Source organism: Caloenas nicobarica, chromosome 1 (genome assembly GCF_036013445.1).
Source record: "Caloenas nicobarica isolate bCalNic1 chromosome 1, bCalNic1.hap1, whole genome shotgun sequence".
NCBI classification, from domain to species: Eukaryota; Metazoa; Chordata; class Aves; order Columbiformes; family Columbidae; genus Caloenas; species Caloenas nicobarica.
Window position 1 is genome coordinate 183,013,966 of NC_088245.1, and position 26,538 is coordinate 183,040,503.

Below are 26,538 nucleotides of genomic sequence, written 5' to 3' on the forward strand. Positions count from 1 at the left end.
TAGGAGTGCTGGAGTACTGCGTGATTGACAGTAAATCCTACATTATAATTTACATCCGTGTGTCTACATAAGGGACACCACCAAAAGTGAGTTATTCCTTTCCTTGGCTGGCCAAAGGCCAGAAGCACTAGCTGGGAGTTAGAAGGAGGTACCAATTGGATGCATCGCAACTACACAACACAACACTTGAAAATGAGGAATTAGAAGGTGTTCATTTTTAACCTGGCTGCTTGTCTGAAAAAACAAATGAAATCTATTCAGCTAAACAGAGGTCTATGCAAGTGCTTCCGTTACCAGTATTTTTCATTATTTTAAACTTAGCTAATGTTGCAAACTCTTTTTTTTTTGATTCGTAATTAAGTTAACCAAGTTATCTGCAATTAATAGTTTAGGTAAGAGAAAGATAAGTGCCAAGAGACTCTTGCTGAATTGATAAAAATTCAAAAAACCTCAGAAGAAAAACTAGTACAAACAATATGGTAGAAGTCATATTTATTGATAAAAATTAATATATCTGCTATAAAATTTTAACAGTAATGCAACTGAATATTTATTTTGATGCATAAACCTGAATGTTACATACCAAATACAATACAGTAACACTGGTTTCCTCATTATTTACATGTTTATGAAAATTGATATGCAATCCATGTTAAAAGAACTTGTAATGGAGAATAGTTACATTAGAAAAATAATATTCTTGATAAAGCATTCTTGAGGACTCCAATCACATTTTCAGGCCTCTTTCAATAAGGCAAAAATCCCTGGTACAGCATATAACTTAATTTACAAAATACAATAACTTCAGACACATCTTCAAGTTTTCTTTTGGTATGCTTTTCCTCACTGTAAAATTACTCATTTTTCTTACTAAACAGAAAGAACTTTCAATAACGAAACTTAATGAGTTCTACTACATATTACATATACATCGCTGTAGCTTAGCGATCATAACTGGGCAATCTTTCTCCTTAACTGTTTGCTCAATGAGCTTTTCTTAGATGTAGGACATGTAGTATTTTGAAATCATTATGACTGTGGTATCTTTCTTCAGTTTTCATAGGAAACAGATCTGTCACATTTGGAAACTTTTTTTAAAAAAAATTATTTTATTTTATTTTAGGAACTGGTGCACAACTACATTTCCACTCACAAGAGAACGTCACAAATATAACTAAAATTAGCCTTGGATAACTTGGAAAACATACTACTATGTGCCCAACCCCAAATTTCTTACTTGAATATTTTATTACCCTGCCATGCTCTAGGAATTCTTCTTCTGCATAGCTTCATTACTAGTCACAGTCAGATAGTTTTAATTCCTTCAAAGGCACAAAACTTCCACCTCTTTTCCAGTGTTGCTCCTACACCAGTGAATTCTTGTTTAAACATGCGTGGCAGTCTCATCAAAAGCATTTCTATCTCACTTGCAGAGATCTGAGAAGGAGAGAAATATAAAATTAAAGTGAGAAAGCTGCCCTGTAGATTGGAAAGAGGAAATATGGAGAACAGAAATGAGGGAGGAGGTGGAAATCCAGGGCAGATTAAAACAAGCAATTATTTTTTTTTAACCTTAGTCCAACACGAATTTCCAGACTCCAAAACAAGTGCAGGTTCCTTGCAGGAATGATTCTGCTTTTGTAAGTGTAAAAGAGTGTCAACTGCTATGCCCGGGCTGCTGCTACAGTGTTGTATAAAGTCCACCTACGAACTATGATTGCATGTATACTTGTGAGGAGAAGGAAGCAAATGGGACCTTATTCTTTCTTTTCATCCCATGAGTTCTCAAATCCTTCTCCTCACAGCTCCATCAGTTTTTGCCTTGCAAAAAGCGAACACAGGGATTTTATTTTTAATTAGCTCACTTTTGTTACTTGGGGTTGACTGTCCGTGGAGATATCTTCTCCCAGTTTGGCCCAGTTCAGTAGCCCCAGATGACTAAACAGTGAAGTTCCTGACTCAGCATTCCTCAGGATATTTTTATGGTCTTGAAAACAATAGCTGTTCACCTTCTTAATGCGAAAGATGATGTCATTTCCGAAAACACTGTCACAAAGGCAAACTTTCTGGAATAATCAGTAGGGAAGTGAAGAAATCAAAAGTCATGGCAAATGAACCATTTTATCCTGCAGCTACTTCTTCTAAAGTGATAGTCATGAAAGGCACAGTAAAAATCTATGGGTGCTGTCTGTTATCCCCAGGTATCTCCGTGGTTTGTGTACCTCCATGGTTTGATAGGCTTCTCTGGAAATTACCAGATTTCTGCTTATTTGTATTAGTAGGAAACTTCCATGATGAAGTTTTATTTTTTAAAGCAGTGTATAAATGTAAAATATGCTAATTACACCTCATTCCACCAAGGGAGGCGAGAAAATATCTACCACCTCTTATTTTCCTGAAGAGGTTGGTGCAGCAGAGACATTTAATGATTTGTTAAAGGTGGCTCCGAAAATCAGTGTTGGAGGCGGTCTAAAGCCCCAAAGTAATCAGGTCCATCTTTTACATACTCTCATGACAGCAACAGATAGCTGGTTACCTTTGCGTAATGTGTGTGAGCTCTATACTGAGCCCTCAGCCTGCATGGGTATGCTGACCTTATCATTCTTGTTCAGATGAAGAATGACAGGCTAACCACGGCAAGTAATTGAAATTAATATCTGAGATTGCATCTCTGGATTGCGCTATTAAAAACTAATTTGTTGCTACAAGTAGTTACTTCCAAAATAAACCAACGAGGTCAAATTTTGCATCTCGTGTTTATTACACAGCAGGTAGGTCAAGTGGCAGCTGCAGGGGCTGGTGTGTTGGCACCTCGGTGAGATGGAGAAAATGCTCCTTCCATGAAGACTGTGTTTGCCAGTTCATGGTTTGATCCTGGCAGCCTTGCAGAAGCCAACAGGTTACTCATGTGCATAGAAATTCAAGGACAGAGCCCACAGACACACACAAGGAGGGACCGCAGCAGTGAAGGGGGAGAAATTTGAAGAGCTCAGTGGGCAAAACCAATGAGCAGCAGGGCAGCCCAGGGAGATGGTATCTTAACTGAGTGCTGTTGTCACTCAAGAGATACAGAGCTGGAGCGGTCAGCGAGGGGGAAAAGCAAGTGAAACTTAGCCGAACGTTGTGTGTTAAGGAAGGACTTGAAAGATGACTGAGGAGTTTGGGCAGACTGGGTGCTGCAGGAACTGAGGACAAGATGAAGGAAGGAGTACATGTGGCAGAAGCAGGGAGCAGGGAAGAGGAATGGTTGCAGGTGTGAAGCTCTGGATGTATCAGCTCTTGATAAAATTAGTTTTTTTGGGTTTTAATTGAAATTCATCAGTCTCTCATCTGTTTCTACTGTCCTCATCCCTTAGTACTTTGTCGTTGTGGGTAAAAGTGGACTGCAAAGCTCTAGCAAATCTGAGCTGTCATGGCCCAAATATAGTGCCTAAGAACTTCATCATCCTTCCTTATCTCCATGCAACCTGTTTTATTTCCAGTAGGCTTCTAGCTCGGGATCTCCTGTGCTTTTAGCTATGCATTTTTTTAATAGAAACAGAGGAAGAACCCCAGAGACATGAAACAGCCCATCAAAACAGTCCAACACAGCAGCTGGAAGGAGATTTTGGCAACAGGTGACATGGCTGGAGGAAATGTTTGGGCACAAAATATTACCAGGATCGAGGCACACCACACAAGGAGTGCTGCTCACATTCTTAGTCCAGATGCCTGACATAGCTGAATCCTGACTCCATGTTAAAAGAAGATGTGGCCAAGCACCATCATCCCCATGTTCAGTGGAAGCATTGGCAGATGTGGATCAGAGATATGTCCAACTGCAGTGTAGCATCCCGTGGAGCAGTTGTTTAGGACTTAGAGTGCCTTCACCTGATTGAAGGTGGCTATTTCACAGCTGAGCTTCTTACCCTTGACTTGCTTAATATTCAGTAGAGAGGAATAGGCACTTTTGGGCCTTGATTTCATCTTATCCTACAGTCGATATTTAAAAGTAAGTCAAAGAATCTTATCCTACAGGTATGTATTGACTATGGACTGTATGCACTGATGCATTAAAAACCACTTTGCACACTGTAGTGTGTTTCTGTCATTTTTGTGTTGGGCACACCTTCTCCGAATTTAGCAATAGGGTCAGCCAGTTCCTTTACCAGGCCATCTCTGCTTCCATGTGAAGACAAAGGGTATGCTTCATGGTCCATTCATGTGTTCATCAAAGTTCACGTTCAGTGTGACCCATAACTACAAACTTTTAAAAGGAATCTCCTAAAACTCTGCACATTTTAATGGCCATGGCTACACTTGCCTCTTGTTCTGCTTTGTTTCTTCTCAGCTGCATTTCAGGATCATGTATCATAAAGTCATCTGCTAGTCTTTGCCATTTAAAGCTCTGGTCTTCTTTGCCACAAAGAACAGCTAAATAGAGTGAGGCAAAGACCTTAACACAAGCACATGCACTGTAATTTGTGAATGAATAAAGACTGCAAACCCCCAAGCCCCATATCCCATTATCTTTCTAATGGAAACACACAAAGAGTTTAACCTGCAGTAAAGAATAATACAATATTTCTATAGAGAAAACAGATTTTGATTAAATTTTTTTACCCTAGAGTCCAACTGCTGCATATAAGACCAAAGATATTCTATATTGGCTCCAAAAGGGTGGACGTGAAGAAATGTGGATATGATACCTGTATTAAAAACAAAGGAACACATAGTGTTGAAATTACCTCAGACAATCTATCATTAAAATAAGCAAAATAAATCTGAATAGTCTGGTCTTGCAGGTTTTTCAGTATGAATTATGATTCTTATTTTTCTTACACAACCCAATAAACATAACAAAATGGCACATTTTTAATACAGTCATAATAACATGGTAAACACAATAGCTCGTCTTCAGGAATGACAGCAGTTAGCAAGTAAGTGACCAAGATAGTATACTGATGAATAAAGGAGTTTCTAAACAAAGACTTTCTGGAAGCATTTCGACTACCAATTTTATGCTTGATTTACCAATATAAAATTGTGGATATTGTAATGGTAAAATTATTACTTTTTTCCCCTTCACTGGATGCTTTGTTGTGAAAACATTTCATATAATTGTGTCAGAAACCTCACTCCCTCAAATTTTTCTAGTAATTATGCTGATGCCGGTTATGAAAAGTGTTTAATCCATATTACCCCTAACTGCTGCTGAAGAAAACATAAATCCTTTATGACATATTAACTTTCTCTTAAAAGAGAAACAGTTCTCTCTGTCTTCATTGTTATTTACAGGATCATTGTAAAAGGTATGGGAATAAAAGTGGTTTAGATGGAGTCAGAATCTAAGTCTAGAGATTTTTTCTGCAGTGGAAATCAACTGACAACATGATAACGATGACCACAGGAACAAGATTTAGGGCATCAAAATTGCTATTAAAAGCACTATCAAACTTCTCCTCTTCTAAACAAACAGTGAAAATACAAAATGGCATGTGTGTTATTTACTGTTTGGGGAGAGTTGAACTGTAAGAATCAGAGCAAATATTTTCAACTGTGTTTGGATGGGTTTCTTAGCTAAACCACCCTAGGGGAAGTTCCTTATACTTAAAGCATAAACACCAGGATTAAAAATGCTCACAAATGACAAAAATGGGTCACTGTATCTTGTGTACTGCAGGCCATACTGCTTTCTTGATGCTGAATGAATTAGGATAATCTTGGATTTCATTTTTCCCCATATACTAGCCATGGTTGAAAATGATAAGTAAAATTTAATTCATTTTAGACTGGCTTTGCAAAGAACACCTTTTTTCTTCCTCCCTCATTTTTCCAATAGCAATTACAAACTTGTAATCCTGCAAAGGGAGAGGCATGTGTTTAATTTTATGCTATGGTGAGTCCTAGCAGCAGTTGCTGCCCTTGTGCTGTGTGTGACCATAAGCACACACACAAGAGCTCTTGAAGCAAAATCCAAGACCATCACACTTGGATGGGGTGATTGGAAATTCAGTTTGTATTCATATCACATTTCGTCAGTGGCATTGTATTCGTTATTTGTGTTCCCAAGGCTTTTCAATTCAGGATGTTCAAAGCTAGCTCTTTCACACAATGTAAAGAAAAAGTCATTTGAAAATATTTTATAGGGATTGACTGGGGTTCCATGATACCTTTTTAGTAATTTTTTTTCTTTTATGCTTTTTTCTTCTGACAACATTGACTTTTGTGAAATATAGACAAATGTGGTAAATGGATGGAGACAGGGCCCATTCTACCCTTGCCATGACTGAACATGCCTCAGAGGAAGAGGTAACATGAAATCTATCTTGAACAATCTGTTGCTTTTGAACTGTAACAATGAGCCAGTTGAGGGGGTGTTATGACCAGTTATATCAGGACTGAGATTACACCATTTAACTGAGCGTGCCACTGGGCAGCTGGTGGATGGGACCCGCTTTGGGACACTGCCACTACTTGTTACAGTCAAATAATGGGTGACCTAGAAAAAAAAGTTATTTATTCTGTTCTTAAAATCCTATATTTTTTACCCTTCTCACAGAAGTTATCTTCGATCAGATCAAATACTGTCCAATACAATTAAAAGTTCCGAATTTTATTATAAAAAGCAAAATTAAATCAATGTATGCATTTCTGTACATCCTACTGTTCTGCATCTCACCAGTCACAGAAGTTTGTGTACTAAGCCCTTAAACATTTAAATTCATTCTTCACTTTTAAATGACCTTTTCAGTCTTGACCATCTGAATCCCTGCCCCAGCAATAAACCGGCAACTTCCCTGATACTTAGCAGATGCAAATGGGTTGCATTTAAACAAATTAAGGTAGTTTTGGAACTACCACCCACCAGGATGTCGCTGATTTTGTGAAAAGATCAAACCGAAGAAATTAAGTCTGGTCTTTCAGATCAGCATTCTGGTGAATGGCAACCATGCCGTAGGGAGCACTTCGGACCGTGGGCCTCCAGGCTCCTTGAAAACCTGCCCCACTGAAACCAAATGCCAAACATGTGTGGATATAAATGGGGCATCTTCCCTCCAAGGGCAGTACAGGTACAGCCGGCATTCCTGTGTGGCTAAATGCTGGGTACTGGTTAGCTGGCCCACTGCCTATAAGCTTTAGCTCTCAGGCACTCTTAAAGAGTTTACTTTAAAGATTCTATTCTAGGTAAAGGAGATGACAGTCCTTGTGGTATTCTTTATAAATATTCATATCGCTAATTCCCTCACCTAATGTCAAAAGCATAAATCTGGCTTGCTTAATACATCCAGTATGCATATTTTTTTGCTTGGTGGTTTGCTAATATTATTTCCATCCCCTTTTTCTTCACCATTTTGTCTAATAATCAGATAACAAGTTATGCAATTCTAGCCTGCTAAATCTTGATATGAATAAAGTCTTCATACATTCATGTTGCAAGTCCAAATGCAGATCCTGCAATTTCCTTCATACCTGAAATCCTTTCATTAAACTCTGCAGTATTTTTCAGAAAGTAAAAGTTCACTTATATTTTAGGATTTCTCTTACTAAAAGCTATTATGAATAGAGAAGAAAAATAAGATTTTTTTTTATTAGTAAAAAGATGCATGTAAACACATATGCAAAACAAAAGCTTGTTAAAAGGCATTGTATTCTACAAAAAATCTTCTTTGGGGTTATCTTACCTATTAATAGTGCCTCTTTCTCTGATTTTAGACCGGGGCTTCGTTTCTCTGAATTTTTTTCTCTGTCTTGGTTGACCAATGCTACCGTCAATACATTGATTTCCTATAAATTTTAAAAAACAAAACAGGTGGTCATGTAGATTTCATTTACTTCAATTAAACCTGTCTGCTTCCTTTCAACTCTATAAAAAAAGATCATTACTTTAATTCACATCTAAAGACAAGACAATTATAAATAATTGATTTGTTTGTAGAATATTAAGACACTTTTTGAAGTACCTCTATGCCAAGAGCTGCCAAGAAGAGAAATTTTGCTTGTGGAGTAAGTAACAACTTTGTTGCTAATGCTGCTTCATTATAACAGCTTGAAAGATATTCCATAAAGTGTGGGGATGGTCAGAAAACTCACATTTTCCAGCTCTAACAGCTGTAAACAAAGACCGCCTCTAGGGAACATGGATGGAAATATTCAGCTACAGCTATGAGAGTAAATTCGCCAGTCACTAGCAATGTTGGTACCTACTAGAACACAATTATCTACCCCGTTATGCCCTCCAACCAATGCCTGGCATGGCGTTGGCCCCTGCCCCAAACTATTCCCAGACATGTTTTGGGGGCAGCACATTTCAGGGACCATTCCTAACAGACGCTTGCGTATGGCTGCCTTGTTTTGAGGACTGAAAGAGAGCCAGGCTTAAGGGCAGACAAGTCAAGGCTCCTGCTTTGAGCTCCTTTTTCTGCAACCAGGTGGCCTGAAACATCTAAATCCCAACCAAGATATCACGTTAAATGTTCCATCAGAAGTACCCAGGCAGTTGGGTGCCACAGATTGCTCTTCTCCTGGGTATATGTGAAGTAAACAAATTATCTCTACTTTGGAGGCATGTAAGTGGCTTTGAAGTGCATTGCACAATATTCAGGCATGTACACGGGCTGTTTCCATGGAGCAACTGAAATGCAGCAACTAATTTCTTGGTGAGGCCGTGACTCACACTGCTGCATCTGCTCTGTGAGACGCTCAGCCCTTCCATGCAAAACTTCAGAGGCAGAGAGCATGGGGCTGGAGATATGGTGGCATGAGGTGGGATTGTGCAGGAATGGTGCTCTTGTTCTTGCTGGAGGAGTCAAGGTAAGCAGCTGGAGGCTGTGTGGGTCTGGCCAGACTTAAATGCAAGTAAATTTGCACTATTTGATGTAATGATGTAGCCCATCTAGAATGTACACTTGGGGCGGTGCCTTGCTCCAAAATTCTTGGCAAGCATTTTTGGCAATAAAAGAGAAACACTGGGTTTGGGTCACTCTAGGGCATTTCTGGAGGTGTGAATAACCCATGATAAAAAAAGGCAAAAACTCCAAAATATGTCAAATGTTCCTCTTTACAGATGAGTAAAGCCTGAGTAAAGGCTTCACAATTGATGAGACCGGTAAAAAGAAGCAGACACTTCCCCATTCTCAATTAAAAACAAATGTATACCAACACAAAAAACCCCAGTGATGTACTTCACAGGCTGGCTCCAAGGACCAACTGCCTGATAACGCAGAACCTGATGGCTCAGATGCATCATGGGTTCAAATGTTCCCTCGCATTGTGAAGAGGAACAAGTCGCCATGTGTCAGCTAAGAAACTGTATGTGCATTTGAGTGACATAGACACATACGTGTACCCTTAGCCCCCAGCAACAAAGGGCTCTGACAGACATTAGCCCACAGTGAAGGAAGAGTGAGATGCACGCCTGTGGTGTGCTGCAGTCGTAGCGGCCAGTCTCCTGGCCAGAGATATACGTGAAATTGTCTACATGTAAGCTAGTCAGCCTATACTGCCTTTTTAGTCAGTAGATATGAAACAATTTTTTTGTCATGTATTTTAGTTATTTACTTTAGGTTGAAATAAACTCAACCTTAGAGGTGCCTATTTTATTTTCCTCACTGGCTGCAAATGGAAACTTATAGCACAGATTTAGACACCTATAGGTAGGAGGGAGTCTGCAAATCAAGAGTTGCAGTGATCTCCTCTTAAAATACCGGTGTGCCTGAGCGCTCTGGCAGCTACATCACCTTGACACTAAGACTCCTGTAGTGTTGTAATGCACATAGCACATTACAGCAGCAGGGGTATGCTCCAAGTTGTCCAGTACTGTTGATTCCCCTCCTGACAGAGCCAAAGGCTAATGCAAATATTCATCCTCTGCTGGCCATGACATCCAAGAACAGTGAAAGAAAACCCAGACAAGAAACAGAAATAAGGGAAGTGTTTGCATTAATTTCTCCGTAAGGGCAGTAATGACAAGGGGGTGACAGATCAGAAGAACAGAGCTGGATGACAGATTTCATGATACTGCAGCAGAAGAGCAGAGCAGCATATGCCACCAGAGCTTGTATAGGTTAAGATGTAACTTTTGATTCCATCACAGATAGAAAAGCAGTCTAAAAATAACAATTCCTGAGAGGGGAAGGAGAGAGCAGAGAGATGTGGATTTGATGTAACAGGCCCCAAACACAACACACTAGCAGTTTCAGATGGGATTAGAAGTTTTGTCAGCAGTGATGCAAAGAAAGAAACTATATTCCCATTGGGAGCAAGGAACAGATGGATTCTCATTTAATGCCTAGATTTGAGCCTGTGAGGAACATTTTGTATGATTTATAGGACAGGATAAATGGATGCTAAAGGAAGTCACATCAAGCCTTCCTTAACTGTGTGTTGGTACAGAGGATAAAAGAGAAAAACGTTGTTTATGGGAGAGCCTGAGGAAACTAAGAGTGGCAAAGGTTACTACTCAGGAAACAACTGGCTTTAGAAGAAGGTTGCAGGTTCTTGGAGGTTTGAAAAGAGGAGGTTTCTGCCATTGCAAACTACCTACTTCACAGAGGATGATAAATTAGACAACTCTGATGTATTTAGCTGCCAAAATAAGCTTGCACAGGACATGAGAAAATCCAGGGTGTGCATGGTCACATAAAGGACTCAGCAGCAATGCTGCTAGGAACTAATATTGATTTAAGAGAAATGGGCATAATTTTGTCTGAAAAATGAGTGTGACATTCACCCAGAAACCAGGCTAATTACAGTCTAAGTGAAAACCTTCAGTATCTGACTATGCACTGCAGATGCAAATCTGGTACCTATGGAGACTCTGCAACAAGTCTTCAAATGGTTAATTCACACATTTTTAGAGGCACTACCTATGCCAACCCACAGAAACAAGACTTATATAGAGGTGAATGAGTATAAAGGTGAATGAGGCAATAACTAACTGGAAACAAACAGTTGGGTCACCTCTCTGACATGAGAAAATGCTACCAGATGCCTGAGGAAAATTACTTAATATATATACTACATTACAGTATTTCCTTTCTTTCCTGGAGACCATCTTTTATTTCACAAATTATATTTTCTGAGGCCCTAAGCAGTCTCCTTCAGCAGATTTCATTATAAAATGAGTATTTTTCTACCATCTGTCAGTTACTGCATTAAAGGACAAGAATACAGCGGAGCATGTGTAAAACCAGAAATTATTAGAAGCAAAATGACCTTGCAAGAACTAAATACAGTATGTGGAAGGCTTAATCCAGGTTAAATCACACCTGGAGATCATTAGGAGCCTGGCCCTATTCATTATTCACAAATTACATCAGGCATTGCAGAACATGGAGGTCTGATTTGATGATGACAACTCCAGAGCTGCTCAGCATGAATGCAACCATTCGGTATGATGCTCTCACCATTGCCAGCTTGGAGCTTTTCCCTGCAAATGACACTTTCATCCTTCAGCAGATGATGAAAAAACATGAATTTCACTCACGGGCTTGACAAACCTTATGATTCTGTAGACACACCTTGGGACCAGCATTTTAATTTGGGGCTCCCTGCTTTTGAACCAGCGAGGGAGAGGTGGAGAGAGAGAGTGTCTGTCTGGAAAAATTTCAGGAGAACTTGCTAGATGAAACAGACGATGGCATAATAATGATTTTCTCACATGGACGTCACTTCCACAGGCAGACCTCTGACACCACCACTGACACAGAGCTGATGGCTGTGGAGAGTTGTACATGGCAGTTTTCACACAGGGGTGTATACCTTAGCCATGTCCTGGCCATAAGGTGGGACAGAAGTTGGGTTTGTGTCATCCTCTCATGTACCCTGGCTTCTTTTGGAAGCAAAGGCAGAGACATGGGCAAATGGATTGCTGCAAAAGGTTCCTGGTCTCACTGTCCACCGTGACCCACCACAGAGCAGCTGGGTCCCACACTGTAGACACAGTAAAAAAGAGTGTGACTCCTGAGAAAGCTGTATTTGCTAGAGAGCAACACAGAAGTCCCGAAGAGTGGAAGAGATGTGGTGTCTCTCTACACCGGATAGTCACAGGTACCGTAAGAACAAAAGCCTAGCTCTGCACTCCAGGGGACTAGCAGATCAAAAAGCCCCAGATATTGGATCTTTCAGTCTTTCATTGGTTTCTTTTTTCCCCTGATGCAAAAGTATGATGTTAAATAAAAAGTTCTCAACCTAAACATCAGTCGTACTCTACAGGCCAGTCTTGCAGCAGTGCAAAAAATGCAGACAGAATATAAAACGTCTGCTCTTGTCTGGGTCTTCTGTCCTTAGCAAAAATGCTCCTCTTAGGCTAAAAAGTTCTGTGATTCTGAAAACATACGCCAGTTAGCATGCCTAAAAAAGGGGCGGGGGTGGGATGAGGACTTGTCATTCCCCATGAAAGTCGACCAAGAGCTGAGCAAGGCTTGAACAGTAGCTGCCCTACCTGGAAACTACTCCTGCCAAGTGCAGTTCCACATCACAGGACTCTGCTTGAAAGGCAGAATATGGGATTTAATGAATGTGACATTGAAGACATCTGGCATGTGATCAGGATGCAAATTACAAATATTCAAAGAGTTGAAAAGCTCCCTCCACTATCTGGGTAGTCCAAATATTTGATAATTACCTTTCAATCTAGGGGGAATGATGGCTGCTGGCATATAGGCTTCAAAGGCCACATTCCCTTTGTTGTAGTATATGGGATTCTGCAGGATTGTATGGTGAGGGATAATAAAAAAATCCTACCAGACTCTGGAAAAATTAGCAGGATATGTTGGTGTTCATACTATATGTACAAAGCCCATTGTCTGAGGCATTAAAACAGTAGCAGAAGGAAAGAGTAGATGTTGGACACAGCAAGCATAAGACAGAGCAACTGCTGAATGATGTTAGATGTAAGGGATACACCACACTTTCTCATCGCCCAGGGGATTTATGAGAGAAAATGAGTAGGAGGAGACAAAACTATATATCTGAAACATAAGCAAAGATCTTGCATGTTATTAGCAGCAAGCCAGAGAGATGCTGTGAGCTTGAAAAGGTAATTTTATGATTTTGATAGAATAAAGAGCTGTGAGCATGTGATACCAAATCTTCAGTCCTTAAGCTCTGAAAAGCATACAGGTACCTGCTCTGAGTCCACAGAACTTGTCTTAGATTTCAGATGTGTTTGCCCAAACTGCTTATTGATGTTCAGGCAGATTTGACGATTCCACTGCAAACATGGGTGGAAACTGGCCTGTGACATGAAGACTGCACATTTTTCATTTATTTTCATTTACCTGGGGATCTCCTTAAGTCTACTATAGTTGTGTTTGCATTGCTGGTCTTTCTTTAAAAGTACTTCGGTCCTACATAGGAAAATTTAATCTTGCTGTTTCAACCTGAATGAAGCCTAATTCAATTTCCAATCAAGTGAATGGGAGCCTTGCAATAGTTTCAATGCACATCAAGTCAAACATCTTGAATTTATGGGGACATGCAAGGTTGAGGTACAGGACAACTTTGGACAGCTTAACATGGTTGTCCGTTGAGAATGGGCTATTGTCCTTTCTATGTTCTTAATCATGGTGAATACAAAATTATTAAATCCAAGTTGAGCTAAACTACAACGAAAGAGCTTATTTAAATGTAACTTTACTCAAATTTCCTTGCAAGTGTGGCAATGTATGAGTACACTCACAGACAGTGATTGTGACTCAGATGATCACAGAACCACAAAATCATGCAGGTGACCTTGGGATGTCCTTACTCCAACCTCCTGCCCAAAGCAGAATCAGCCGCAGGGTCAGAACACATGGATGCACAACAAGGGGTAATACTCCAATGACTGGATAAGCCTCAGCAGTTTCTCTGCAGCATTCCAGTTCTGCACCCTCATCAAACAACATGTGGAATATGTCATCAACAGATGGGTGCTTCCATCCCCTGCAGAAGGGATTTTCCAGCCACCGTCACTTGCTGCTTGTGGTTACTTGTGATTAAAGTCTTATATCCATGAGCATAAAAAAGGACAGAGACACCATCACAGATGGGGAAAGCCTGATAACCCAATCAGAGAAATGAGAGTCCCCTGACCCAGCTCCTCCCAGGGCTGTCACAAGAGAGCATCAGCCCCAGGGGTCAAGCATGATGTCTCTCGAGATCAATCAGTGGAAATCCTCTCTGGATCATCTTACAGAGTGAGGGGGACACTGTCTATACGGGTATGTGACTTCTTATGGGACATAGGGAAAGAGCATCTTGGTATTGTACAACACTCAGCTGAGAGTCCTTAGTGAGGAAATAAAAGGCAGGAAAAGGGAGGGATCACGGTGGTTTGGGAAAGGGATAAAAGAGACTGGTTGCATGTAAATAGGTTGTTGGTCAGTACACTTGTCTGGCCATGCCCTGATCAGTGCATTACACTCATTGAACTCAATTTCTAACTCTTTTCCTGGGTGAGGGGCTCTCTATTTTGTGTCCATGGGGGTATATGCGGGGTCTGAGCGCAGCAGCTGGAGTGGGAGCAGGGGTCAGAGGGACATGTGTCTGAAATGCTGCAGTTAGAGAGACCAGAGTGCGTGCTTGTGCTGCTCTGTGATCACTGCTGAGCATCAAGCTAGACTAGCCACTGGGTAGGATCATAAGCTTGGAAGCCACGTACTGAAGTGGCCATAGGTCTGGAATGGATCCAGGAGAGACCAGAGAGACTGTGCATGACCTACTGGAGGGATCGGGGAGTCCAAGCCAGCAACTGGAGACAGCCTGGGGTCTGGGGCATGACTAAAAGACCTGTTTGTGTGTGTATGCAAGAGGCAGGGACCAGCTATGGGATAGACTGAGAGTCAAAGGCCAGTTACTGGAGGGATCCACATTGTATATATGTGTAAGTCTGTATATATATTTCCCACTAATGGACCTTTATCCTGTTCAGCCAGAAAGGGGAGCAAGATGAGGCCATCAGTACTTGTTGTGCTTATGAATGCTGAGTTTGTGCTGATCTGTGTGGCTGCCCATGTGTATATACATGCATGTGTTGTATACATGTTTGTGTACGTTGCCGTGGGGAACACATGCTCAGACTCACTGCAGGTTCGTCGCATGGAGCTACAACCACCTTGCCTCTCTGTTAGGGGGCAGGATTCAGCACCTCTCCACAGCAGCAATGCTTGGTTTGGGCCAAATGGCTCTAATTCTTCTTTAATGGAGCTCGTTCCCCTTGACAGGCTGCTACGGCCCTGTGCTATGCTGTGACACATGGAAATTTGATTGAGCATTTGAACTCTGAAAGTAACTCAAAATTCTCTAGGAACATGGTATGTGTTACACAGCTCTTCTTTCAGCATGTCCTCTTACAGTGACTGTTTCTGACTCTGCTGACTACTCCTCTAAAAATACTCTAATGACTAGAAAATTGCTCATAATCTTTGATTAATATAATTCTTTTGTTGCTGCAGATGAATTGATCTTGTGCTAGCAAATTAACTACTTCCTAGAAATACTATATTTTACGGAGTCCTGGTTTCTCACAGCCTAAGAGTTGATTTCGGTAAAGTGACTGACATCAATTTAGGTGGTCTTGCTCACACACTGTATGTAGAGAGGTTTTTTAGCCTTTTCCATATGCACTGGAATAACTCAGTTTACTGTAACAAATTACAGTGTTGCATCATGTATAGAAAGAATAAGGTAAAGCATGAGGCGTCCAACCATCTGCCCAAAATCAGAGCTCTCAACAGCAGCCTACGCTACTTTTACAGTTAGCACCAGGTCACCAATACAGTAAAAAACATGTTGGTTTTCAGTGTTTTTTCCAGAGTCTCAGAGGATTCTTCACCTCCTATCTACCTAGTGATGCAGAAGTACGTATTTGCCATATGCTACACTGCTGGTGAATGTTGTAACAGTTTTTGCTTTTGACTGGTCTGTCATTAGAAAGGATACAGACCAGGTGTTACCTTTTCATTCAGATCAAGCGTAAACTTGGTATCTTACTTTGTGCTATGCAAGAAACCCGTCCAGGTTTTGTCAGCCACAGCACATTGTAATTACTTTTATAGTACACTAATACAGAAATTTACTTTTAAAGTACACTAATGTAGAATTTACCATAACTGTAAATTTAAGAGTGCTCTGGTATTAACAAATAAACAGTTGACAACTGGGTTGAAAAATTATCCGGCATTAAAATTACGGCAACAACTACGAAGAAAAATTAGAACAGTGAATATAAGACCTTGCAAACGAAGCACTTCAAACACACCTTTATGCATCTAATATCAGTTTGTCTGATCTATCCTACATGATAGAAGTGTTTTCAGCAGTGAAGATTAATTGTATTATGGTGCTCTTGACATCCTATTTTTCTGATCCATTTGCCAGAGAGACGCTTTTAACTTTTTCATTACAAAGCTTTTACTATTATAACTTTCACCTGCTGAGTTAAGGCAACTAGCAATAATCTGAAAATGCTTTTCTCATTGAAGCTATCTCTTTATATTGTTCTCATTGTATTTGAGCACATCTATTTTATGGGAATGTACATGTGCAAAATACGGATGACTAATATGAAAGTTGCTTCATGCTTATTTTAAAAAACATGATCAGGTTGCTTCATTTTCTAAAGCTGGATTTATGTGTAGGTTCCTGATGACTTAACACAGATGTTTTATGTGATGTGAATGAGGTTGTTTTGCAAAGGAAAAGGTAATTGTCATTTTGCACACTTTGTGATAGGGAATTGCAGCAAACCAATGGTTGGCTGAATGAAAACATTGCCTGCCCACCAGCTCTGCTGAAGTCATTGTAGGAGGGAATACTTCATGCTTACTTGAGATTGAGAACTTTTGAAAGCCCTTTCAAATGGTCTTTAACACAAACATTGCTCTAACAATCTCCTTGAGAATGATGCACTTCTAAAAAAAGTTAAAGAGAGAAAAAAAAGGCAATTAATTTCTTTTCTGGGATGTGTAGAATTGTTTTGAAAATGTTTTTGTTGAAATAAAAGGAAGTAATTGGAGGGGAAAAAACCCAAACAAGCTTAAATGTTTTATGAGAGTAACTGGTTTTCAGCAAGGATTTGTATTTGAAAAAGAATTTTAGGTATCTGAAAACCCAGGTCAGCTCCCATATTCACAAGAATCTCCATATCTGAAGACATGAAAAGTACTTGAAACAAACATTTTGGAGCTCTCATTCCTTTGGATTGGATCTTGATTAGGATGATGAACTCTTCTTCCAAGAGGAGTATCTCCTGGGGATACTGAAGCTCCTTTCTCACTTCTGTCACTTTTTGCTATCCATTCCTTGAAGGACTTTAGCAGTTCGGAGGGAGTGTGAATATGGTTTACAGCCTCCAGGACTGCAGGAGCAAGTCTTGTGGCTCAAGCAGAGGTGGCCCATCACCCTTCAGGTGGCTGCGGGGGAGCCTGAGTGCTCTGACAAGCCAATCTGCCTCGTACACTGTGTGGGTTAAGCACACAGCTGCATATGTATAAGGCTGAATGTTATTCCTCACTAGAAATCACGGGATGACTCCTGTATACGTGTGCAGTATAAATACTCAGGGAAAATGCTTCAGGATGAAAGGCTGCGCAGAATGATCAGATTATTATTAAAATGTCAGGTAGCTTTGGGCATTGAAGAACTGTCTCCCTGTGGAGCTCATATGAAATTTAAAGTCAAAAAACTTCTGTGATTTGCTGAGTGGGTGGCTGAATAGGTTTTATCATTGTGTCTTAGAGTTCACTCTTCTCAGATGATGGGAATTCAGTCCAATCAAAAGCCAAGTTATGATGCCACTCTGACACTTTTAATTAGGGACAAGGGAAGCGGTGTGATTCCTTGCTGCACATTAACAAGGGGGTTATGGCTACAGCCCAGATCTGCTTCAGGTGGCACACACTGTGTCAGAATATACCTCGGTCTGCTGTAGCTGTTTGCTCCCTATAGGGTTAGATCGTAGCTGAAACCACAGATACTGTGATTCTGCCAGCAGAGATCTGCACCGTGCTAATGAAACTCTACTGCTGTCCTCTAACATGCTGAATGAGGGCTGGGGTGGTGAAGGGGGGAACTCAGGGGGACTCGATCTATCAGTGTGTAAGAAATTCTGAAGGCTGAGCAGGTTCTTTGATAACATGGTCCTAAACATTCAGTTAAACTCCTGTTATTTTCAGGCCTCGCGGTATTGAATTCATGAGGCGGTCATTCCTCATGCCTGCCGTGGTAACTAGGAAAGCTGCTGATCTGCGAATGGTCATAGCTGCTTGAATTTATCATACTCCACATGCCTTAAATTGAAGGGAATGAGAAATGAGTGATGGAAGGGCTACAAATAAACGCCTGGAATAGAAAAGGCAGGGAGTAGAAAGGGGCACAGCTACTCCTCACTCCCTGGTCCTGGGCCTACCAGGATGGAAGAACCTGAGTACAGACAGTAAATGGGTTTCTGTAATCTCTGAGGGCTTTACACCTTGCTCCAGTCAGGGTGCAGGGTCCTTGCACCTTCTTACAACATAACGAACCCATGATGAGAAAACAAATCCCGCATTTCTCTCTCCTCAAGGAGTTTTCCTGATCCATGCACTGCAACATTACCCTTGCTTGTTTTCTTTAGACAATTAACTACATTTGTTAAATGAGTTAGTCAACCAAATACAATCTTGCTGGGTGGAGCAGCTAAGACAGAGGGGTTGGAGAGTGCCCGTAGCCCACACTCTTTCTCAGGAAATGTAGCTTTGAACCTTCTCAGGTGGAAGAGAGAAGCAAATCCCAACTTCTGGCATCCCCTACGAGGGGCATAACCCTTGAGCTCTCAGGCGTGGAGAGGCTGCCAGCGCCATGTCCCTACTCTAAAATGGACCCAGTGGTCATCACCTCCCTTTTTGCAGAGCTCCCTAGCTCCCATATGCTCCAGAAATGCCTGCTGCAAGGCCACGGGACGTCAGCAAAGCCAAGGCAGCTACTCCCTTACTCGCCTCAGCTTGCTGAGGCTGAGGTTCACAGCTTATGAACCTGAGACACCCAGGAAGCTCAGAGAGAAAAGAAACATACCATTTCCTGACATACACAAGCCCTGAGTTGGGGTTTTCTGGCCTAAAACTTTAGGCCCAAATTGCTTTTATATTACCCACGTAGAGCACATTTTTTTGTCAGATGGCTGTGGTGTTCTGGGAAGAGCAAGCCTTTTGAAGAGTGGGCTAGCCAGGAAATGGCTGTTGCACTCACAAGGAAGTGAAGCAAAAGCATCAGCAATCACTAATCTTCACTAATAAAGGCGACCAACTTTTGTCCCATAGTCCCAAACCACTGGGACAATTTGAGCAGGCATTACATTCTCCTCTCCTCTCCTCTCCTCTCCTCTCCTCTCCTCTCCTCTCCTCTCCTCTCCTCTCCTCTCCTCTCCTCTCTCCCTGCATTCAAGGGCCCTTTTCATCTCACTAAATTTTCATCACACTGAACCTTTCATCACACTAAACCATGTCCCTAAGAACCTCATCTACATGTCTTTTAAACACCTCCAGGGATGGTGACTCAACCACTTCCCTGGGCAGTCTGTATGATTAACCATACCATGCGAAAAGAGAAGACTGGAGTGTAGTTAGGAATAAGATCACTTTCAGTGTAGCATAAAGTAAGCAATTTAGTAAAATGGTTCAAATATTTCACCTTGGGTATACTCCTCCTCAGCATCAGGGATCATCTGGTAACTGCTTGAAAAGCAGATATAGAGGGTAAGAATTAAAGGAAGAATCAACATCAAACGTAAGATGCTTGATGGTTGAACTTGAGAAATGCTCTGACAACAGCTTCAAGCATTCCAATGGAAAAATGTATGCCTACTTAATATTATTGATGCCATGTCTGGAAAAAACCCCACAGAATATTGTGTCCCAGCTGCAGGAGACCCTAACTGGAGGCAGACAGATAACTGAGGTCAAAGTCATTACTTTCTTCAAACAATGAAACTCAAACAGAATAAAAAAGCTGGTAAAAAAAGGTGTGATGAAATCAGTTTCGCTCTCTCAAATATATTCATTTTATTATGCCTTGGTGATAACAAAGTGACCCTGAAAGTCTTTTGGTGAAATCCTGGCTTTTTAACCTGATGCGAGTTTAACTATTTACTTCAGCAGGACTTTACCATGCGGTTGCAATCTGGGCATTCAAAATGCTTCTGCAACCATGACCCATCTCTCACTTTGGTCTGAACTTGGAGGACTGATATTCCTAACTACCGCTTTACAAAGGGTAGGAGTTATTCGCAGGAGCTATCTAAGGAAGGCAGCTGTCAAGGGAGAGTACCAAACTCCTGGAAGATCACTGACTACTTCTAAAATGAGGCTTGCATAAAAAAGTCTCGCTTTCTCCATTAACAATAGAGGGATACCATGGAAGTTAACCTTCCCACCCCCAAAAGAAGGATATATTAATCAAGGCTATATAGGTGCATTTGCATGCGGTACCCTATGTTTACTGAACTCAGTAGTGAGCAAAAGGAGGTCTTCGATCAAAACACAGAATTAACCTATATACAAGAAACTCCACAGAAAGGCACTGAACTTACAGAAACAGTGGAAGAATAAATTGCCTTTATAGAGTTAACCACAAAACGTGTGATTATCATTTTCAGGTTGCAAAATGTTCTCTACTCGAGCACATCTCCCAAGCAAGGTTTTTTTTTTCATATTGGCACTAATCAGGTCCCAAGAGTCTGGGAACATCCTGGAAGAGGATTATATCTGAAATTATAATTGTCCATTGGCCATTATTTTCTTTTCAGTTAAGACAGAGATGTGAACTAAATATCATTACATGCAGCAATGAAGGGGAAATTAAAAGGGGGGCAGATTAGAAGCAAGAAGCAATCTTTCCTAACTGCAGGGATGAAGGAAATGAATGCTCAGTGACAGCACTTCTGTCAGTCCTGGGTGTTGAAGTCTCTGTTAATACCAGGCGAGGATCTTGTAATGCTTGAGCCTGACATTTGGCCTTTCCTGACACAGAGTATGGCTGGGAAATATCAACAGCCATAACAAATATTACTGCATGTACCTGGCAAATCACTCATGAAACACCCTTATGACTGTTTACAGACCCTTGTAAGATGGTTTTGCTTTCTGAAAATAACAGATGTACTGACAATACACTAAAATTTCTTTTTCCGCCCCCCCAGATTTGTATGTGAACTGCTGTGGCAAGGAGGGTAACATTGCAATCGCTCCAGCCCCTTAATTAACTGTGTTCAATTCTCCTGCAAAAATAAGAGAAAAAACTGAAGATTGTTCCATTTATAGGTTGGGCGCATTTCAGGAGAGATATTTTTCTTTTTGCAAAGGTGTCAAGATCCCTGTTTCCCTTTCAGGATGGTCTCACATAACGGAAATGTAGAAGACACACCAGGATAGGTCTAAGTATAATTTTTCATCTGTATCTGGTTTTGCTAAGAAAAGTATTTCCAGGTTTTATTTTAAGAAACAATATTTCCTAATGTAAAATATGATGCGGACCAGTGTCATCAGCAGAAAGCCTGAGGACTGCAGAAAATAATATTTTTAAGATTACAGTATGGGCTTTCTTGATGTGTATGCAGTGTGCCTAAAATGTCTACTGTCCTTTCTAGGAGCCTGATTTTCTATAGACTAAGTAACCTAAATATGCCATAGTGTGAAGAATAGATTGTGTGCTCAGTGTATAGACATTCGTTGCCATTTTTCCTTACCAACACCTCCCACTATTGCTCTGCATGTAAAGGTATTTCATTTGCTGAATTCAACCCATCAACTGTAACAAATATGTCCTAATCCCATTATATGCATCACAGTTCACTAACAACCAAGCCTTTTTCTCTTTGATCATCCCAGATTTGCACACTGGCCAAGGGCAAGAACCATGAAGTCTGCTGAGAATAGATGTGGAGAGACAACCTGCAAGCCATAACACCTGAGCGCTGTATATTTGATATAAATGACAATTGTTTAAAAGGTACCTCAGCTTCCATTTTACAAAGTTCATTACTGTAGCAAATGCTTTAACATCAGTTCTTTCCCTCTATTTCTCTATTTCCATTTGTGCTGCTGTGCTTTCTCTGATTTCATGGTAGCATAATTATTGAATACATGGCTGCAACTATGACTCAATAATTGTAGCTGTCTAGTCTCTCTCTTCACCGTTAGTTTAGGTATTGACTTCTTTTCTTAGGAGTCTAATATTGCTATGAGATCATCATAGGAAGAGGTCATGGAAAAGAGGGACAGAAAACAGAGTTTCTAGCCTATAGAAAATTCAGGCATTTGAACAATTCCTACAATTACAAACTGGAACAAAATATTACATTTTGAAAAATTTACCATTAAACAAAAATTCAGAAATATTTCGGTTTAGATATCTGGGAACGATGCACTGAAACACTCTCTTTACACAACTGAAATGTTTAATTTTAATGCTATTCCAACCTTTATATTAAGTGAAAATATAACTTTCAGGCTCTTCTGTTTTATCCAGTTACATATGAAGTCTTACATTTCTAAACTCCTTTAGGAACCCTGCAACCAGCTGCTGTACAAAGACAAGTTTTTAGGTAGCTAACGTGAGCATTGCAAGATCATCAGTGGATTAATGTCTTTATTTTGGTTTGCAAACATAATCTTTCAAAGGGGCAATGAGACGCTGTGCAGACAGACTGCAATTGCAGATTTGTTGGAGCTATCAGACAATATTGAATGTCTCCTGTCCAAATGCTGAGAGCTATGAGGCTCTATCGACTTCACTGCGGAAACAGACCACAATGAATGAGATTCAGGAATGGATTAAAAAGGACAAAACAACATTTCCTTATCACAAAGCAGTCCACAAAATTTGAGCCTGACATTCACGTTTAAAATGAAACTGCTTTCCTGGCTGTGCCATTAGAGAATACACTGACCAAAATAGATGTTAAAATATATTAGTGTTCAGACTGTTGCTTGTTCTCTTGGCTTGGAGGAAGATATCGTATATAATCAGTTTTAATTTTCGTATGTTTATGACAAAGCACAAAGCTGCACAGTTTGGAAGATGAACATAGCAGGAAAGTTTTCCTTTTTAATCTCTCCCCTTATCCAAATTACTGTTTTGACTGCAATCATTAAGGGGATAACAGAAGCATTTTTTTTTTGGCAGCAGGTTTTAAAAAACATGACCTTAAGTCGTTTAGTGATTTTGGACAAAATAACAACTCAATGAATTAATTTAGTCCTTTTTGTGCAAATTAACTGTTTCCAAATTATACACGTGTACGTGAATCACTTCACTCAGAACTGAAATATGGGCACACTTGCTCAGCTGCAAGGTGGCAGCCACAGACACAAACGGTACAACTTTGTAGCTTGACTAATCCTGGACAGGACACTACAGCAAAGCATTTCTCTTGCAGTCGTTTCCATGGTATCTTTAACACCCACATACAGCAAGTAGGACATTGGTTGTTAAAGTCTCAGCCAAATAAATCCTACAAAGTAAATTGCATGGAACCCAATTTATCTACCTCGAAATGAAGTTTTCTGGGATTTGAACCTGTGATTCTGTGTGAAAAAAACCCAGGCACTTCAAACCTGATGTGCAAATCATCCAGCCATTCTATCAGCTTTAAGACATAAATAGTATATTTGAGACCATATGCATGCATATATATATCTCTAAAGCTATACATAGATAGCTGTACCTACATTTGCTTGAGATTCATCATGCCCATTGATTTCTGCTAATTCCTTGGCACTTTTTAACTGCAAAGAGTAAACAAAAAACAAAACAGAACAAAACAAGCACATTACTTGAGTATTTCACACAGTTATCTTTGATTTATTTGAAGGAGCATTTTATAAAGCTTCCAATGAGAAAAACAGATGGAGCATATAATTCTAATGAGTTTTTGCTCAAACCATTTTGAAACCAACATACTTAAGGCTTGATAGGTTGGCAAAAAAAAGGAAAATAATAAAACCGGGCCATTATTTTTTAAATAATAAGATTAGAAAGTAGTTTCAAGGCATAAAAAGTATATAGAATTGGCTCTCAAGAATAATAAATGATTTCATTTCCCATTCTTCTTACTATTAATTTAAACTTTACAATATTTGCAAGTTGCCACTAGCTAAATAGTGTTTTGCTAATGATTACTTTTGAGTGATATATTTTGAGCTGTTTAAGATGCCAAAGTGCTACTGTATGTTTCCTTCCTGAGGAAGCATCTAAATAACTGGCTCCTGGGTATGATGGAAAAGGAAGGGAAGAGAAGAACAACGCTTTTGTTCAGTCAGTGGCAGGAAGAACTGAAGAGACACTGCCAATTCCAAATATATAATCTGAACCAAACATTTTTTTTTCCCTCCTGAATTAGCTTTTTGGGGAAAATCCAGAATTATTCAGGTGATTGTAAAAATCACTCCCAAGAGAATTAAGGAATGTCTTAGCTCATGTCTTGAGCCACAGTGAAATATGTAGTCATTCATTCTGTGATTGAGCAAACACAGAAAGGAGACACCACAGATCTCCTAAGCCTATAAACCATGGAGGTTTGTACACTTAAATGAAGCACTCAGAACCTTTTCCTCTTTAGGTAAATCTCTGAAGAGTCATGCTTTTATTCTAACTTAATTCAAAGTAGATATTTGGGAGGTGGATCTGGGGTAGCAGGAAGTTGGGAACATTAAACAGAACTTTCCCCTACATTCCTTGTTTTTACCCAAAAAACTGGGGTTGATGTAACTGTTGACGATACAGCTGTGATCCTAAATGACAACAGTCCTAAAATCCAGGTGAATAGGAACACTATTATGTTTCAATTAGGTGCCTGACTCAGAAGCGTTGGCAGGCTACCACCCTAGGGAGGCTTGGTTACCTCCATCATCTTTTTGCCATGTAACAGCAACAGCTAAACCATGTGTGACTCAGTTCCTGGCCTCTCACAGTTTACAGTCTGACAGTTAAGGTAAGCGGGCCATGGTCTCTGTGTACCTTATTACGCAGGGCTGTAAACTGCATCGGTTCAGGAACTGCTGCTCAAACTAAACCCATTCTGATGGAGAGGGAAGGGGGCGGCAATGCCTGATAAAGCAGTACAAAAGATAGCTGGGGATGACAAACTCATCAGGTGTCCTGGTTCAATTCACTAATGCTCATCTTTCAATACCCTCGAAAAGTCTGCAATTTATACTGACAGCAGGGTGATGCATTTCCAATGAGTGCTACATGTTTTTTCCCTGCACTGAAAAAAACAACCATGTTGTCAAACCACCTCACTTTAAGGATGGCTGGTAGGAACGAGCCGAGAGGGCTACTTCCAGCCAAGCACCAAAGTTCGGTACTTCTGCATCCTGGTGCAACCAGAAGAGAAATTTCCCTATTCTGCCACCTCTTCATTTATAGAAATTCACTTCACATGAGCAGTCCTGTTGAGTTCAGCTGAATTTCTAATCTGAATATGAGGTCAGGAGAGCATGCTTGAGTATGTAAAACCTCTCTGCATGTTAATGCCATGTCCTGAGTACTCGGGGAGTGCTGTTCATTACTTACTTTTTGCTTCTCCTTTTACAGGCTGATAAAGCGCCATCACCCCTTGGCAACTGTCACCTTCTTGGGAAATGCTCCACAGACGTTCTGCTGGTGACATATCACTCCCCTGTCAGCCACATGTGCTTTTGATGGGAGACTGGGCTCAGCTTCTAGCTTGTGTAGGTATGGCAGGCTTCCACCTCACCATGGTTTCCCACCATGACTGCCCTGGCACTGCTCTACCTAACCCTAATGCAGACAGGATGTTTGAGCCTTTCCATCTCTTTTATTGCCTGCCGTGCTCTGAAAAGGATGCCAGAACTCAGGCAAGAAGGTGCTAGCATCCACATCTACACTAGGACCACTGCAGTAGGAGGTGGAGGTGAACCAGTGGAGATAATGGTGGAAAACTTGTGGGTAGAAAATGTGTGGCTGCATTCTCATGGGGTAAAGTCCCTTCTTTTCCAATATTTTTTTTTCTAAATTCAAATTTAAAATAGATTTTTCTCTCACATCCTAAGGAGTGAAAGGTTGAAATATGAACCTCAGAAAAACATACAATATTGGAAACACAGGACTTGCCTTACCCCCTAGGCAGGCTCCATCGCAGGTTGGTGGCGAGTGTGATGTTGTTACCAGCAGAGACCGTGCTGAGGCAACACACTGAACTAGTGCCAGTAACTACCAAGGGCCTGCCTGAAAGGAAAGGGGAAGGGTTGGGGAGTTAGAAGTCTCTGGCACATCTAATGCCATGGTGGGGTAGGTCTGACTCCAACCAGAGGGCATGAATCCCTCTGAGAAGCAGAGCTGGTGGCCATAGGCCAAATCTAATACAGAAGCCTTTTGGCTACAGTAATGCAATATGGTGCAGAAGCAAATGGGACCTCTCCCAGCAGGATGTTCCAGCCTGGATGCGGCTGGATTAGTGCAACTGGATCAGTGCGAGACGTGCTGAGCCAGCAGACGTGCTCGGACACAGCTGCACTTCTCCATGCAAACATGCCCATGGTGAGGCAAGGCGGGATCCCTCTGCCAGCTTGACAT

General features: G+C 40.7%; 1 protein-coding gene across 2 annotated transcripts in view; it reads right to left on the reverse strand.

Moving 5' to 3' along the window:
- Positions 1-712: 712 nt before the first annotated feature.
- Positions 713-26,538, reverse strand: part of ENOX1 (ecto-NOX disulfide-thiol exchanger 1) — a 365,314-nt gene continuing 339,488 nt past the window's right edge. The window contains exons 14-17 of one of the 2 annotated variants that reach the window (XM_065637549.1): positions 23,670-23,726; positions 7,665-7,767; positions 4,603-4,688; positions 713-1,437 (exon numbers count right to left, since the gene is read on the reverse strand). In XM_065637549.1, the coding sequence (XP_065493621.1) occupies positions 1,306-1,437; positions 4,603-4,688; positions 7,665-7,767; positions 23,670-23,726 (378 nt within the window). In that variant the 3' untranslated portion in view covers positions 713-1,305. The remainder of the gene's footprint in view (positions 1,438-4,602; positions 4,689-7,664; positions 7,768-23,669; positions 23,727-26,538) is intronic. The other variant, XM_065637556.1, reaches the window with a different exon arrangement.